Genomic DNA, 17,873 nt, shown 5'->3' on the forward strand with positions numbered 1-17,873 from the left:
TCCTATTTTTAACAAAGTGAGCCAACATGGGGCTAGCCAAACACTATTCCCCCATGTTTTGTCCATTTTAGAATTGAGACAACAAAAAACCATTGTTGTGTTACAACTTAAGTCCATGGACTAACGATTTTCTAATCTTGACCATTGCATTTGGTTGTTCAATTGTCATGATTAACTATTGTCAAATGTAGGAGGTGTTAGGTTCAACTCCTACTTCCAGTGAATTTCTTTGAAACTACTCTCATTGTTCAAAGGTTCTGTCATTGTCTAGTGTTTGTGAGATGGGAGATTCAGATTCACATATATGAGATTTACCACGTAGAATGAGATTTAATATCGTTGTGTCTTGGATGTGTTGCTCATTAAAGATAAACAACTTACGTTCATAAGGCTTCCGCAATGGACGACATTCTCATTGAACATGTAACCTATGATTTACACTCATGTAACTCTATCACTGAGTCATATATCCGCGCACTAAAAACTTTTTTGGTAATCAGAGAAAGATCAAAGGAGTGGACAATTGTGCATTCAATTCAATTGGGTAGTTACCCACCTTTAAAGTACAAACAGATCAGAGTAAAAAAGGCAGGTAAAGTAAATGAAATTCACTTCACAGTAACTCTATTTTTTTTTCACAATAACTTGTTAGTGTGTCTCTAAGGAGCTACATCTGCAATTATTAACCTCACATTGGAGGTTTGTTTGGGTCTACCTGAATAAAGGTTAACATTAAAATAAAAACTTAAAAAAAGGGGGTCTGACCCCATGTATCCTTCCAATATTTAGTAGTGCAAGTTCTATTAGACAATTCAAATTTCAAAATCCAATCAGTTTTTCTTCATGTGGTGTGCTACGCGAGATTTCAAAAACAACAGTCTCATGGATCATAATATTTTTATCCTAAATATCATAAATGTAAAGATTGACGCACACGATTTTATATGAATCAGGCGAGACATGTGAAGGCTCACATTTTATTTTATTATTCAATGCTTTCATTTAACGTAGTAATTAACATTCTGTAGTGAGGGCAATCAAGCCATTTCCATTTGGACAGAACGGAAAATTTTTGACACTCGACAGTGGTTGCGTGTAGGCAAAACTTGAAGTAACAAATCAGTTATCAAAATAAAAACCCTCTCTCACAAACACTTTTCCTCGAAATGGGAATCAGAGTCTCTTACGCATACACGTGTCCATCACAACTCATAGTCCACTTGTATCTTGCCTAACTCAACTTCTCTACACCGTATTATAATATATGGATATAAAGTAAGGATTATTTTTTGAGCATGTAGATGAGTAAATATAACAAGTAGAATTTATTGTTTTGAGTCTCATATATTTTAAATGAATAATGAAAACATATGTCTTTACTTTATATTCTTATATGAAAATTCATGTATATATATATATATGTGAGTCAATTTTATGAACTCGAAATTCAATTGTTGTAATAGACCAAAACAAAAATGAGGGTCGCATATTTATAGTGGGATCAGCCGTCGCTAAGGATGAAAATTTTTCCATAAATGCACCCCATGATCCTTGAAATTTACCAAACTACTTACCAGACAAGACTCCTCATGATCTTTCACCCACCACACACCCACCTTTCAAGAATTGTTAATCAAAATATCTTCAAGGGCTTATTTGTCATTTTCTTACGTACTTTCCTTTTCTTTAATTGGAAAAGCCGTCCGTTTGGGAGTTGGTGGGGGCTGCCTAACAGAAAATATCACCCCAAACTCGTCCCGTGAAGGGGTAGTTTCGTCATTATGCACATTGTGGCCCCCTGTTGGGTTTGGATTGAGAGCTCGCGTTAAACGGGGACAGCCGGTTCACACCTGGGAATGCAATTACCGCCAACGGAAAGTTTGTGATTTTTAGCTTACGCGCTTCGATTAACGTAGGCACACACGCCACGCCAAAGCCACACTCCAGTACGGTCGTAGATTCTGTTTGCCCTTTTGGTCCCACAGCCAAATTGCGATTAATTAGGTGTTTTTTGGTTGATTGATTAGTAAGCTACTACTGCTTTTCAGGATTAAAATATCAGATGAGCAAAGACTCTTAAATTGTGTCATGGATTGACTCAAAAGCTTCACACTTAACTGTTCACACCGATGATGTATTTTTAACTACCTGGGGTGGCTGAGTTGGCTGCGCATGAATCGTTCCAACTTAGAAACCCAAGTTCAACTCTCCACCGTATAATTTATCAAGTATTTGCATGGTAGAAGCCTCTTCTAATTGAGAATGTCACTTTGCAATGGCAAAAAATAACAAGGGCTCGACAATAACAGAGACCCATCAGGGAGCCAACCTGAAATAGGGTTAGGTTGAGAGCTCATGTCTTCGACTATAGAGAAGACCATATGTGATGTCAAAGCCGGTGTTAAACTTGACTTCAACACAGCCTTATCCTTGTATGAGAATTCTTATTGACTCGTTCTCTGGCTCTTTTGACTTCTATGAATCTTGCAGGATGCGTTATAGGAAGCGGTCAAATCAATCTATTTCTGACATAGGAAGATTTCCTCAACCATCCTCCCTCTGACAAGCAGAGGCACAACCGATGTAATCTCTGACACATCAAGCCATCTCACATCCCATCGTAGGGTGGTGTCATAATACATGTGAAAATTATTACTTATCTTATTTAGAAACTTTTTATTTTTAGTATTTTTTCGTATTTTTGAAAATATAATTAATAGGTAAATCCAAAAAAAAAAAATCAACTATTATGTTCTGACTTTGTCGACAACTATTTGGGAAGGGTTGGACAATTTACGTATCCGCAATTTAAATATGTCACAAAGGCCTTTGGAACTCTGTTTTTTTTTTTTTTTTTTGTATTAAGAAATGGGTATGCTTTGTTTTGTCGAATTCAAGTCAAAGTTTCGTGAATGACATAGATATGTGTGTTATGTGTACATGCATGATTGTGACGTGTTTGGTCCAAACTACATTTTCATTTTACGAGCACTCACATTGATTTCTCTCTTCTTCTTTCTTGTTCATATGACAATTTGTTTTTAAGGTCAAAATTCGGATTATTATTAATTTGAGGATGAAAAGGTCGGTGCAACATGTCACCAACAAAACAATATTCGTAGGTTTGAACCCAAAGGGAGTGTTTGGAAGCTATTCTAAAGAAATATTAAAAGTAAAAGAACCATTAACGATTAATTGTTCTTCTAATTATTGCGTTAGTTGCTCATGAGGCTGTAAACACTTTATATTTATTGATTTCAATGATAAATTTTTTTTTCATAAAAAAAAGTAATCGTGTATTCATCATCAATCCGTATATACCTATGAACCATATAACAATTTTTTTTCCTAACCGATAATACAATCATATAAACTTTTCATTTACACATCCGATATGAGGTCTGAACTCGGGCCATCAAGCCTGCGCACACATAAATTTCCCACTTAACTATAAGGTAAATTGTACCAAAACGAAACAAGTAACCACTTGACCATTTAACAGGTGAAACTTACCCATTACACTTTGTTGTCCGCAAACTCCAAATAGAAACTCAAATCTCATATTTGGCCCACTTATAAAAATGTAAGGATAAATATAAGCAGACAAATATGAAAAATATAGTTGGACAAGATTGGTATCCACCCTCAATTGTTGCAAATACAAAAGAAGAGTCTCAAAATTAAGGACAGCTAGGAGAAATGGATTTTACATTGGATGGAGTCCTATTTTCGATGCCACTTTCGTGGGCCAATTTTTCTTTTGTTAGGTTATGTTGTTATTCAATGCCACCTATAATGTACCACCACATGCTTTCTATCCATATCAAAAGATTAGACCACTTGTCCACTTCGCCTAAACGCACCGTTTGGAGGCATTACCTTTTTCTATTCCCAATTTGGATAATGAAAATTTGTAATTTAGTTATGAGAAAAGGACTAATAATGGATATGACGTAATCTAAATCTAGGAAGTAAATTATGAGCTGCGTAGGATAAAAGTGTAGTTATAAATTGACTCAACATTTACTTTTTACTTCACAATGTGTGATCGAGTTGCATCTCGAGGGTTTTGCAATTCATTTAAAATAGAAGACCATACACACATTGCGAAATGATTCCAAAACCTCTGATCAATTGCGATCAAACAAATGGAATGAATCCACCTTTTAATTTTTACTAACTGCACAGATTGTTTATGGGTCCCACTTCACCAAAAAGCTTCATTTTGATAATCTAATCCACCGTTCGACTTTAACACCACAATCTATCTAGCTTGATCACTATTGTGGCCTTCCAAGTTTCTTTGGTCCATAAGCGGGATTGGGTTGGACTTTTTCTGCACTTCAAGAAAGCCCAACTACGTATTGGGCTAGAATTGAAAAAGGCCTCATCAAGAACGGGCCATGAGCATAGCATGGCCCAATATAGAAGAAGCCTTGGATCCATCCATCATTTACGAGGATGGGTTTCCAAATTTATTTATTTTTTTAATTATCAGAATGGGCCCATATTCGGTGCTCTGAAAGGCGTAAGGGAGCCCATCGAATTTTTCTTGTAGTTTCCTCCATGAGAATCATCATGGTGTCATCATATCCTCTCAACGAAAACTTTACCGAGATTTGGCTTTCCTTCCAAAAATGACAAAAGCCTTCCCTTATACTACAAGGTATAAATATGTAAAAGCAATCTCTTTCCGTTTCCTTCGCAAGCAAAACCAGCAAACTGATCATACCTTCAAACTGTATACATATATATATATATATATATATATAGAGAGAGAGAGAGAGAGAGAGCGCTTTGTTTATTTCTTCAAATAACCCCATAAGAAGAATTGAAAAGTTGGTATTTTCACGGCCACCCTATTTATGCATGCAACTTGCTTTTCTTCTTCTTCTTCTAGTTTTTTCTTTCTTTCTATTCCTGTCAAGTACATATTAACGCATTTAGCAGATATTATTTGACAGAACTGGAAGTTTCAATTTGACGAGCAGGAATGACGAAGAGAATTAGAGCATACATCACAGAGTTTCTTTCAAGCACTGGTATATATGTATCTATCATCTTCCAACCCATTATACTATAACCTCATAATATATATATATATATAATGAGCTATTGTGAACGTGTGATGTCTAGTTTGTTACTTTGTTGCCTTTTGTTTCTTCTAGCGTCTAGTGCAAGCAAAGTGAATGACGTGGATGTACGCGAAGAATATGCTAATGCCTTTCGTACCGAATCATACAATGAGTTTTGGACACGTGTGCTTGCATTATCGTGTAAAGATTCTGCCTCGTGTATTCCTCTTGGATTCACCGCCGCTCGGCTTCCGTCCTACCGGCTCTTCGCCGAACATCTGTTGGATCCGGACCAACCCAAGGTTACCAAAATACTTGCCTTGACCCGAAACCAACACCCGAGCTGTGCCCTCCTCTCCGATTATTTTATTCAAACGGCCAATGCCTTTCGATTATGTGGCAATTTGTTGAGAGACATTGACCACACACGTGTAAAATTCCGATCTTTGAAAAAGACCCTCAAGTCCCTAGAAACCGTTGATGTTGAAAATCATGCCCCAGCAATCCTGACCCGATTAGCTGAATTCACCAACTCCGTTAACCTCTTTGCCCCGTTCGCTCCCTCTCCAAGTCGGGTTCGGCTCATCCAAGCCTCATGTTCGCTATTACTCAACAAACTCGAGACAAGCCGTGACAAAATTCGAGCAAAGCTTCGGCTGGCCAACAAACTAAAGCACGGCTCAGCTTTATTTCTCGTGACTCTAACGGCTTCACTAACAGTAATTGTTGCCACTCACGCAATCGCTTTACTAGTTGCGACGCCAAGCCTTATAGCGGCTTCACTCGAGTTTGCATCGACTAGGAGGCTAGCCAGGGTTTCGGCTCAGCTGGATACGGCTACAAAGGGTACATTTATAATGAACAAAGACTTGGACACAATTAGCCGGCATGTGACTCGGGTTAATGACGATATTGAGCACATGCGTGCGATGGGTAAGTTTTGGGTCGAGAGAGGAGAGGATCGGCTCCACACCAGCTATGAAGTGGCTCGCCAGGTGAAGATGAATGATGCCAGCTTTAGCGATCAGCTTGATGAGCTAGAAGAGCATCTGTACTTATGCTTCATGACCATTAATAGGGCAAGAAATATAGTTGTGAAAGAGATTCTGGATCCGGGTCAACCCACTCGGAGTTCCTACATATTATAATTGAAAGCAAAACAATTATATATATTCTCTTTTATTATTATTTTATGGTATATTTTATTAATGTCTCATTGGTTTGGTAAACACCGACTGTGGTTTATAATCTTGGACTCGTCTCCTAATACTTGAGAGCCTTTTAAGGATAAAATCACAAAAGTATTAGGTTGTATGTAAACAATACATTCTCTCATATCTTTCTTCTCATTCCTCTCAATATCTTAAAATTATTATTTTTTTGTATATTTTCTTAATCTTATTGGGTTGATAAGCACCAACCGAGGTTTATAAATTTAGACTCATCTCCTGACACTTGAGGCTTTTGAATGACAAAATCATGCGAGTATTAAGCTCTGAACAATACTTCAAGGGAATTCTCTCACATTTTTCTTTTAATTATCATCTCTTTCTTGATCTCACTCTCACCTCGATCTTTCCTATCATCCCTCTCAATTTCTTCAGATTATAACATATATAATTATACTTTCGGTTCATAAAAGGTGATTAAGCTAGGATTGGTTGGAAGATATTGAGTCCTGTCAAAGTCTGAGCTAACTCGAATATCCATATATATAGTTTGCTAGAAATTTCTTTAATTTTCTTGGTTTCCTATTACCTTTAGTGGGAACGAGGCCAGTCATATATACCTTTATTAAGGTTTCAACATATTATTAAATGATACATATATATATACTAGGACGATGCCCGCGCGCTGCCGCGTTGTGTTTTTATTTTTTTATTTCTTATTATTTTTTGTATTTGTAAGCACGAATATATTTAACGGGTTTGATTATTGTGTTTGAACGGGCTTTATTATTTGTGTGGTAATAATTTGTTTTACTTTTTTACATTTGTAGTGAATTTTTATTTGAGGATTTGATGTTTTGACTATTTTAATTGAAGGATTTTATTTGGTGTTTGTATTTAAAATATGATATTAAATAAATCGCTATGAAGTTATCAAAAAAATAGGTGATTAAATAAAAAATTATGACAAAAAATTTAGAAGCGAATAAGTAAGAATATTAGGAATTCGATTTGATGAATGAGAGGACTCATTAAAATGAGTACATATAGTTGGGGAAAGTTGGTTTTTTTTAAATAATCCTGAATAAATAGAACTACATGGTACTTGACCATCAAAACTTGAGTGTCAAAAATATATACACAGCAGGTTACAAAATTGAGTCTCAAAATATATGCAGAGTCGGGTAAAGTTTTATCCCTGCAACAAAAACTATGTCGACCGATATCTGGAAATAAACATCCCAACCCACAGCAGTTACACATGATGGTTATATATAGTCTACGCAGTTACAGGACAAAAAGAAAGGGTAATTGAACTACATTCAACCATTTTGAAGGTTGAGATGCTCATTCTGTTCCAAATTAGCTTCAACCCTCCTTCTTTATGAAAGGTGGTTGAAAGGTTTGTTTCTTCTCGGTTGCTCCTGATTCCCTCTGGTGTTTGGCACATACATCAAAGTGTCACTTCAGAGATGACAACAAAGGTTGTTCTATTTCATCATTCATTATATTACCGATAACAGTATACTTATGGCATATGAGTCCGAACAACAACATGATTAACATGATTAAATCTGGCACAAGTTTATTTTTTAGCAGTAATTCATTATATCATAGCTAACAAATATTATCTTTATAGTTAATTTTTGTCGCTTTTTATTTGGAAAAAAAGGGCTCTCATTTTTTCATTGTAGTTTATGCAGAAACCTATGTTATAAACCAGTGGAGATGTCAACATGATTAAATCTGCCACATGCTTATTTTTGAAACACTATCAGATGCAGAGGCTACCATGATTAAAGTGTGAATGTATTATTTAAATCTTTTGTATAAGTATATTGATCACTGTTTTATAATGAAAATAAGTTCTAACCTTGTTCTTCTTCCACTGTGATGCTAACTTTGCATTCTGCACATGAGTTGTACCACAACTCCTTAGACCCATCTATTTTAGTTATTGTTGCTGCGCAGGTGATTTTATTTCCCTGTTGATATCATCGGCAAGGGTTGAAAGTTATCAGGCAGCTGACAGTTGTTTAGTATAATTTCATAGCTTAATGTGTTAAAAGTTACCACGTCAGCATCCCGATGAAGAGACAGCAGCTGCGAAATAGTCTTGTTATTTATATATATGCATGCCATTGTCTGGGGTTGAAGTCCATTGTCATGAACAATAATTATCACAAGAATGTTTTTAGCAATCTGTGATGCTTATTCTTCGTGAAATGAGTCAGCAATTGCACCCCCACAAAGTAACAGTTATTACCTTCATACTGCATTAGAAATGAGGAAAGGGAAGTTAGTTTCTTGGACACTGAAATTGTTTAAAAATCTGAAGTTAAAGATACTATTTTTGGTTTGATCCTTACTTCTGTGTTTCAATGACGAAGGTTTTTTCCCCACTATTCTTTTGTGTGTGTAAGTGTGAGTCAGCCTCCCAATAGATTTGAGGTGAGCCATGATATGTGAAGAAAAGGGAGGCAAATAAAATATATGAGTTGGTTCCATATAATATGCGACCGAAAATTATTGTTCATGGAAGTTGGAATGTAATACCAGTGGCCTCTACGTAATTCCTTAATTGGAGCAATTGAGCTGTATTCTCCTTTCTCATCGACTGTTGAATTGTTGTACCCTATAAAAGTGTGGTGCAATTAAGACTTCCTCAACATTTCAATCATCAGAAGTGCCAATATTAAATGTCATTTTCCTAATACTTGTTCTTGAAACTGAATTTACGTTTTACCTGTTCATCAACCAAAATCAAGTCGACACTGATCAATTGGTCTTGCAGTGTTGCATTGGTTGAATCTCGCATTCTTGCAACGCGGACTTTAATCTTGATGCCTCGCTGCCCTGCTTCCAGGTTGGACAAGGGTGTGTATTCCATAATTTTGTTTGATTCCTGGATATTTACAAATCAGTTGCTGTCATTTGAATTTAATAATAAAATATATAATTCATCAAAATCATAACCGACATAATGAAATGCATCTAACCTTGTTGTAGTTCTTCAAATATTTCATTGTATACAATATTTTTTGTGTGCAGCCTTTCTTGCTCGTTTTCTCCACCTATGAGAATTTTAAGTCCTTTATATGTTGTAACCCTTGATGCAGCCACATATAATTGTCCATGTGAGAAAACTGGTCTTGGAAGATATAGCCCAACCTTTTTCAATGTTTGACCTTGGCTCTTGTTTATTGTCATTCCATAACACAATTTCAAAGGGAATTGTCTACGCCTGATTGTAAATGGCCATTTCTTCTCAGTTGCAGACATTATAATTCTTGGAACGTATACTTTGTCACCTATATTACTGCCAGTGATAACAGTGGCCTGCACAACTTTGTCGCCTAGTTTTGTAACCAGAAGTCTTGTTCCATTACAAAGGCCATTAGTTTGATTAATATTTCTCAATAGCATAACAGGTACATTGATCTTGAGATGAAGCTCATGATTTGGAAGACCAGCGAATGTGAGGGAGTTCAAGAATTCAGTTGGGTAAAGCAGATCATCATCATCTGATGCTCCAGCAACTTTTTGTATTAAGTCAAAGCTTAGATATGTTTTCTCTTCTGAAGGTATGAGTGCTAAAACATGAGAGTTTATTATATCAACTGCTTCATTTGTGCCAGTTATAATTGCCCTTTCTTTCAAGTATTCTGGATTGCTGTAAAATGAAGCCAATCCGTCATAGATCTCAGAAACAATATCTTCGACGTCTCCTTTTTCAGATTTGAGTAACAAAGAATCTGGTATTCTTATCCAAGTAGGGTATTCCTCATCGTCATTCAGTTTTATTGTATCAGCTTTACCCTCTCCAATGTGTAGAAGCCATTGACCAAACCTATCCAATTCTGATTTCTCGTGATCTGACAAACCCAGCATAGATAACCTCATGTTTTGGTATAGCACAAATATCTCACAGTGTTTCCAGAGGTGTGACTGAGTTACACAAGCCTTTATTGTATCGTGTCTTGAACCCTTGGCAACCACAGGAAGGATTTGCCTAAAATCACCCCCCAACAAAACTATTTTTCCCCCAAAAGGCATATGCTCAGTTGGGTTTTCATCAGAGTTAAAAAGATCCCTCATCGACCTATCCAGAGCTTCAAAGCATAACCTATGTGCCATTGGTGCCTCATCCCAGACAATAAGGTTAGTTTTATTAAGAAGATGTGCCAATTGTGTACCCTTCTTTATATGACAGCTTGACTCTTCATGAATGTCAATTGGAATTTTGAATCTTGAGTGCGCTGTCCTTCCTCCTGGCAACAACAGAGAAGCTATCCCAGAAGATGCAACTGCAAGCACAATCTTCCCTTCTGATCGTAGCCTACTTATGATTACATTATAAAGAAATGTCTTTCCAGTTCCACCGTGCCCATAAACAAAAAATAGACCTCCAGATTGTTGATAAACAGCTGCCAAAACTGCCTCGTATACTCTCCTTTGTTCATCATTCATCTGATGCATGAAAATGAGACTTTGACTTTGAAGATCACTTATGTTGTACGACATCTCTTCTCTCAACATCCTGTTCCCAAAATCATGGGCCATTTCATTCAAAGGTAGTGGAAGTCCATGTTCAGAAAGCGAAGATCCACTCCCTTTTAACAGAGTCTCCAACTCAATCAGAACTTGATTTCTAGTTTCTTCATCAGATATGCTTACTTCTTGCATAGCTAGTCTATCTCTAATTCTGTAAATAATATCTTCCTGCATGTTTTTTAAATTTGCCTCGAACAATTTCTTACCATCAATAATCTCACAAAATAGTAGCATTGTCACAAATAAATTTCTCAGCTCATGTGGCGTTGCCCATTGTGCAGCTTCTTGCATAGCTTCATTCCATTCTCGATCATTGCCAATCAAACCCATTGCATTACATGCTTCTTTGAATGTCTCATAAATAGTTCCATTTATGGTTCTTATTTCTGTGAAATTTGTTGGGCCTTTGACATGGGACAATAACATTCGAAGGTAGTATATATCTCCTGCGGATGGATGTACGTAAGAAATTCTGCCAATACAGTGACCTTTTCTCCTTCGAAACCAAAATTTGTTTGTCCCATCCCACCTCCAAAAAGATGGAAATTGAGCATATGTTAGTTGGCGTGCATCGTCAAAATTGGAGTTTGTGAACATCCATTCTGTCAACATGGTCTTCTCGATTCCTGGCTGTTGCAATACATCATTAATGGCAATATCTCCCCTGAAAACTATATTGTTCATCAACGGCATATGAATAGTTAAGTTCTGAACAGGTGGAAATTTATAGTGAATATGGAATTCAAAAATTCTCCATGCTGATTCATAGGCAGTTAAATACCTACAATCCAGATAGTTTTTAATCTCATCGATAATTTTGGGGTCAAGAGGCGAAGAGGAAGAAGGTGCTTGAACCTGTTCTTGCAAAACAGCCCTCGTTCTGTCAGGTCCTTTATTAACGTACTTAAACAAATACTTTATTGCTCTTGAACGATTGCACCATTCAACATTAATATGTGCCTCATATTTCAGCAATAATCCCTTGTTATATGGGACAACATATCTATTGTCAAGTTCAGTACCAACCTTGAGAACAACTTTTCCATCATCTCGTCTTCGATAAATTGCAAAACCATCTTCTCCAATTGTTGTCTGAGGGTAATTTTTCCTAGGAAAATGCTTAATACATTTTCCTTTTTTCATGCACGGTGCTTTTGGGTTAGCAAGACCGCAAGGACCATGCATCATAAATTTTGAGACAATGCTGTACAAAGCAGGTTCAGTTTCTTTATCTGGGATCTCCGCACATATAATTCCATCAATGTCATTTGCAGTAGGGTATTTGTCATTTGGATGCAGCCAGACGATGACATGGACATGAGGCAATCCCCTTTTTTGGAACTCAACAGTGTAAATCGCAGCAACAACTTTTCCAAAATAGTGTCCCTTCTTTATGTCGCTCATAAACTCATCAAGCTTCATGTGAAATACTCGGGAGACTATATCAGGCCTGTCTTCTATTTTCTGTCCAGGTATAAGATTCAATGCATTCTGTATCTCAACCCATTGCACGTTACACGTAAAAGTGATGAATAAATCAGGGTTTCCCATAGTCCTACAGATTGCCATGGCATCGTGGTAGTTTTGAATCATATATCGAGGACTACCTGTAAAACTTGAGGGTAAAATCACACGCTTCCCAATTGAGTTTGCTGCTGTATCACCCTGGAGAAATGCATCCTGAATTCCCTTATATATCTCACACCTATAATGCTCCTGTTGATGTTTATACCGAATATATCTTAAACGTTCATCTTCAATGGAAGTAAAAGCATCTACAATGTACTGCTGATATAATTTTCCTCCCATAATTAGCAGTCCATTACCATAACTTCTTTGATGCAACATATAAGAATAGTATTCCCGCCTTGTCACATGCCCTCTTTTCAATTTACAATTCTCCTGATTTTTCTGATAAGGGATGTTCAGCATAAAACCATCTTCGCCAAATGGAAATAAAATGGGATATTGCATTGCCATGAATGACGGGTGCAAATCGTCTATACGCTTTAGTCCCTGTGTTCGGTGCTCAACAATTATGTCTCTACCCATCTCTGTACTTCCAATATCTCCCACTATCAAACCCGCCATTTCAGGAAAAGAAGGGGAATTATATTGCAATCCATCTGTACTCCGCTTTGCTGATAAAACCAATGAAACAGAACGTTGTTCTCCACTTTTAAATCTATCCCTTGCCATTCGAAAAGCTTTGACCAAGGGATTAACATTGTCAAACATTTTTATCAACTGATCCACCACATCCCTGTCCAGCTGATGATTTATACCAAACCTTTGAAGAGCATCCATTCTGTTAGATATTTCATTTTCTGTGTCATAAACATATAGTTGAGCAAATTGTGGTCTCTGACCATCCATTGGAAGGAGTGATCCTATCAAATGATGATTTTGTCCATTTATTTTAAAGACATAGGGCCCTTGCCCCCTGTTAATATCCACATCAATTTTGCCACCCATTGAGGTAAAGCCAAACAAAGAGTTGTAAGACCGTAGGTTTTGGCGAAATAATTTACAAGATTTTCCCCCATTATAATCAAACAGGTCTTTTAAGGGTTGCGGAGGATCCTTGAGCGGTGGTATCTTAATACGACCCAGTCTACAACAAAGAGTATACACTGGAAATCGTGAAGAACGTGACTTGATTCGTTCAGCAAACCAAAATATAGCTCCACAATACTGGCAGCTATAAGCAGGATGACCAAGATCAAGCCTAGCAGTCGGTGATTGCATTAAATGTTCAGTAGAAGAGGTGATTATATCTTCGCTGGTGGAAGAACACGCAAGATTTTGCTCATTTGTAGGCTTTGAGGCAAACGATATAGAAGTTTCGAGGTTAATATTTTGTGCAATGCTGTGTCCACGCCTAATCATTATAATCCTCCTCTTTGTTCTATTATTCGTACTGCACTCTCCCTTTTCCATCCTATTCACACACATATGGTGGAACAAACCTCTTATAAACACATGGTGGAATAATGCAGAAGAAATGTATTGGCATTGAGAATTTGTGGAGGCAAGGCATATAAAAGATCTTGGAAATACAGAAAAATTACTAAGATTCACATAATTACTAATATTGAAGGGCATAGAGTATTTTGTGGAAATGTGAACAGAGATGCACAAATGACTATGATTCAAGCGTCAAAAGCAGTGGTTGAAATTATGGAACATAATGCATTAACTGACCTTGGAAACATGGAGATTCAAGAGTAGGCGCAGGCCAAAAATCCCTGGGCCAACTATGATCTGAAGGAAGTTGAGCAAATAAATAAAAGAGTTTCACTATCAAAAAGAATAAGGATAACAGACTGCATGGAGTAATTTTTTCTGTAAACTCAAATCAAAATGACAATGACGGAAAAAATGAAAACTTATGATAGTATGGTTAAAATGACATGAAGCGCCTAGAAGCAGACCGTTAACCTTAGACAAAAGTAACTAAGCAAGCTAAATGATGAAAGCAGAAGAATCAGAGGCAAAAGAGTAGTATATGAAGCGTAAACTCAATAAAGTTAAACCAACGAAAACGCGAGAACTAATTTTGTCCTAATCCAGAAGAATATTGTAAGGTAGTGGATATATTAAATAATGATTTAATGAAATTACCAAAGGCTTCAAATTGTATGAGAACAAAAGTTTAGGAGGTGTAAGGAATGAGACGAAACTATAATAATAGCAACTCATTTAACGCTAAATGCACGTCATCTCAGTAGATCAAGAGGAATTGATTTCCATAATTGCTTTTTTCCACAAGACATGCACATTTCTTACCAACAATGTCGCAGAAAGAAATTTAACAATAGGAAGAACAACCAACAGTGGAATATGAGCAAAAGGGAAAGTTAAACGACAAACCTATGAGAACCAACACCCACGGCAGCAATAACCAATCCCAGTGAGCATATTAACAAATGTGATAAAGGAGGAAAAGGAAATTTTAAATTCCATGGGAATAAAAGTTTGATAGGTGAGAGTGCACTGCGAAAGTAGCATAATAGCAACTCTTTTTTTTTTTTTTGCACCAAATGCAGATGTGAGGTTAGGAAAATCACTGTAAAGGAATTAACCAACACAAGCTGGTCTTAGTTAAATGTGCGATTTTCGTTCACCATGACAAAAGTTACAGAACAGCGCCCAAAAAAAAAACCCAAGCATGGAATCTAATGTACAACAACTGACCTTGAAAATACAGAGACTGAAGAGTGGCCGCTGATGAAAAATCCTTGGCGAAGGCGCGAAGCCATGATCTACAAGAAGTTGACCAGAGAGAAAAGAATGGTACTATCAATTAGAAGCATAACAACAGTTTATACATAGTATTCCATTACAAAGATGAGCACTTGCAATAGCAGCGTTAAAATGGCACAAAATTCTTAAAAGGTGTACCATGAGGCCAAAAAAATTAAGAAAGTGAAATAAAGGAACGATGATAACCAACTGCGAAAGAAAGAGAGACAGTGACTCAGCCAGCGGCACCCAAAAATGCTGGGAAAGGGACACACCAACTTTTACTTACCATCACAGAATGGGCAACGAACTAACAATTGTTTAATATAGAAATTATCACCCAAAATTCGTAAAAATGTAAACGAAGTGTAATGAAGCTGCGACACATATTTTCATAACCGAACTCAAAACATATACTGCAAATAATAAGAAAGACTCTAAATAAATTACTCCAACCATATGTAAACAGAATCAGTACAGACACAAACAGAACAATATAGCAAGTAAACTACAGCAGCTGATCCAAATGCGAGAAGTGCAGTGGACAGAAGAAACAACAATTAGCAAAGACAGGTGAAAGTAAAGAAGTGAGACATCTGAAAATATATATGGACATAAAAATTGACAAAGGAAATGGAAGGCAAATTAGAGAGCAATGACAATCCAAAATCAACAGACACCAAGAGAAGATTAGCAAACAGTGAAACATCCGGGAAAAAAAAACATCGACATTAAAAATCACAAAGGCAAATAAAAGGCAAGTTAGAGATCAACAACAACCAAAAATCAACACAAACCAAGAGGAGCTTCAAAGGCCAGGCAATCGATACTGGAAGATTAGAAACCAAAAAAACGGGAGTTCCAAAATGAGTAACCGAACCGAAACAACAGCGACGAATCATATAACTTACTGTAGCCGAGAACCAAGGTAAGAGTGGACTTAATTTTGAGCTGGGCACAGTAACGAAAACAGGGAACTGAGCAAGCGCAGACGAACCTGAGAGCAAGAATCAAAGCAACGAAGACATCAGCGGCAACGAAATGAGTAAGCAAACCGAAACAACAGCAACGCATTCAAGAGTCTAGCTTCACCCGACACAACAGCAACGAAATCAAGAGACGAACCTTAGCTGAGAACAAAGGAGAGAGACGCAACGACAAAAATGGTGACCTCAGTAAGCACAAGGAAGTCCGAGCAGGTTAATTACTCTCTACTAAGAAAGTAAGCGGAGAATTACTTAGTAGAGACTCAAAGAGCCGAGAATGGAACACTACAATGCGAAGACAAAGACCGGTTGACTTCGATTAAGTGGCGGGCGAAAATTCGCAGCTGCGAAGGAATAAGGTACGGAGCCGTTAGGTCGATAAACAGAAAGGACTAAGAGGAAGAAGATAGGGAAGTTCGAGCAAGTTAATTACTCTCTACGAAGAAACTAAATTGAAAGAAAAATTAACTACTCTCTGCTAAAAAGGTTGAGGGCACCTACCCTGTGGCAGTTCGAACAACGGTGAGCTATCCCGAAGACAACGCACATGAAAGGTGATGCTCTATAATAGAAGAAGAAGGAAGCGATCAGAATTCAGGCCGACCAAAGTGAATAAAGAAAGACAACACATAGCAAAGGAGCTTACCCATGCTCATTCAGTGTCATCAACGATGACCCATCTCCAAGAAGACTCGCAGGCGAAGATCAGAGCGATTAATTGATGCATTAACGGAGAAGCTCTGTCAGAGAAGAGATGCATGAACTGACATAACAAATCCCCAAAGAACGACGTCGCTTCTTCAAGTGCACAACAATACGACGTCGTTTCGCTTACAGAGGTGGTAAAAAAAAAAACGGGCCTACGTAGTGTAAAAAACAAACGCGCGATTGCAGAAATCCACGAACTCGCGCGGAGAGGACGCCGTTGCTTCCAACTTTAGAAGAGAAGTAATAGATAATAGATGTGTGTGTGTGTGTATGTGCTTAAAAAGTCAGCTGTGACAATTGATGATAATGAAAAATGGACTCTGATGATGTTACCGTGCACCACCTTTGGCGGTGGCCATTCATTACTTATATAATTAGATACCAACGCCCAACCATGTTTTGCTTTATTATCAAATCAATTTAATTGTCCAATCTAAATATATACATACATTAATAGGTATAATTAATAAGAAGGTGATGTGCGGGATACTAGAGCTTGTGTCCCAACATCTCTAAATAGTCATATATATGTTCAATTCCTAGCCATTTTCCGGGTGGCATTAAGGTGTACGTGATAGTTAGACACGTCTAATAGTGTTTGACGTTGGCAGGGTCGAAGCCTGATCATCAGAGGAGGTCACAGAGGTAGACAAATGATTTTATGTTAGGGTAAGCAAAGAAAAGCGGAGATCCGGGGGCAACAACTCCAATTTTTTTTGGATTATCTATTAATTATATATTCGAAAGTACAAAAAATAGTAATAAAAATTATAAAATATGATAAGTAATAATTGTCAAATGTTTTCTTATTTCAACCATGAACATGATTTTTTTTACAATAAGGGGGGTCTAAATTAAAAATTCGGGGGATTTTTTAATATAAATTATGTACTATACAATTAGGCTTATAAAAAAAATAGAGGGGGTCAACTGACCTCCTCAGCATAATGAGGCTTCGCCTCTGGTTGCGGGATTGTACTTCCTCTATCCTATTTTGGTTGTACATCTTTATATTTTGGGTTGTCCCAAAACTAGTGTTAATTTTCTTCATTAATTAAATTTTTTTGTCATATTGCAAAAATTACCCTCATTACTTTAATTATCGTTGTTTCAACTTTAAGCAAAAAAAAAATACC

The 17,873-nt window shown here is 37.0% G+C and overlaps 2 protein-coding genes across 6 annotated transcripts; one reads left to right on the forward strand and one right to left on the reverse strand.

The window, feature by feature from the left end:
- Positions 1-4,786: 4,786 nt before the first annotated feature.
- LOC120004464 (UPF0496 protein At3g49070) lies at positions 4,787-6,309 on the forward strand. 4 transcript variants are annotated; one of them, XM_038853823.1, is made up of 3 exons: positions 4,787-4,838; positions 4,965-5,042; positions 5,169-6,309. In XM_038853823.1, the coding sequence occupies exons 2-3, from the start codon at positions 4,994-4,996 to the stop codon at positions 6,221-6,223; spliced, it is 1,104 nt and encodes a 367-aa protein (XP_038709751.1). In that variant the 5' UTR covers positions 4,787-4,838; positions 4,965-4,993; the 3' UTR covers positions 6,224-6,309. The 4 variants fall into 4 exon arrangements, with proteins under 4 accessions (XP_038709751.1, XP_038709750.1, XP_038709748.1 ...); XM_038853822.1 differs by having other exon boundaries at positions 4,794-4,838; positions 4,951-5,042; XM_038853820.1 differs by having other exon boundaries at positions 4,812-4,838; positions 4,951-6,309.
- A 982-nt stretch (positions 6,310-7,291) lies between these two features.
- Positions 7,292-16,763, reverse strand: LOC120004225. 2 transcript variants are annotated; one of them, XM_038853496.1, is made up of 12 exons: positions 16,676-16,763; positions 16,531-16,591; positions 16,169-16,373; positions 15,955-16,040; positions 14,996-15,063; positions 14,003-14,062; positions 9,244-13,739; positions 8,991-9,149; positions 8,801-8,879; positions 8,318-8,517; positions 8,118-8,229; positions 7,292-7,678 (listed from the first exon to the last, which is right to left on the reverse strand). In XM_038853496.1, exons 6-8 carry the CDS (start codon positions 14,011-14,013, stop codon positions 9,079-9,081), a joined length of 4,578 nt encoding a protein of 1,525 aa, XP_038709424.1. In that variant the 5' UTR covers positions 14,014-14,062; positions 14,996-15,063; positions 15,955-16,040; positions 16,169-16,373; positions 16,531-16,591; positions 16,676-16,763; the 3' UTR covers positions 7,292-7,678; positions 8,118-8,229; positions 8,318-8,517; positions 8,801-8,879; positions 8,991-9,078. The 2 variants fall into 2 exon arrangements, with proteins under 2 accessions (XP_038709424.1, XP_038709423.1); XM_038853495.1 differs by having other exon boundaries at positions 9,244-14,062.
- Between the last annotated feature and the right edge of the window lie 1,110 nt (positions 16,764-17,873).

This window comes from Tripterygium wilfordii, chromosome 8 (assembly GCF_013401445.1).
Source record: "Tripterygium wilfordii isolate XIE 37 chromosome 8, ASM1340144v1, whole genome shotgun sequence".
In the NCBI taxonomy this organism is placed as follows: Eukaryota; Viridiplantae; Streptophyta; class Magnoliopsida; order Celastrales; family Celastraceae; genus Tripterygium; species Tripterygium wilfordii.

Coding starts and splice junctions, on each gene's coding strand:
- LOC120004464 (XM_038853820.1), top strand. CDS start 5,108: ATGAGCTATTGTGAACGTGTGATGTCTAGTTTGTTACTTTGTTGCCTT.
- LOC120004225 (XM_038853495.1), bottom strand. CDS start 13,903: ATGCCCTTCAATATTAGTAATTATGTGAATCTTAGTAATTTTTCTGTA. Junction 9,150..9,243: donor ATTTGAAGAACTACAACAAG/GTTAGATGCATT, acceptor GTAAATATCCAG/GAATCAAACAAAATTATGGA.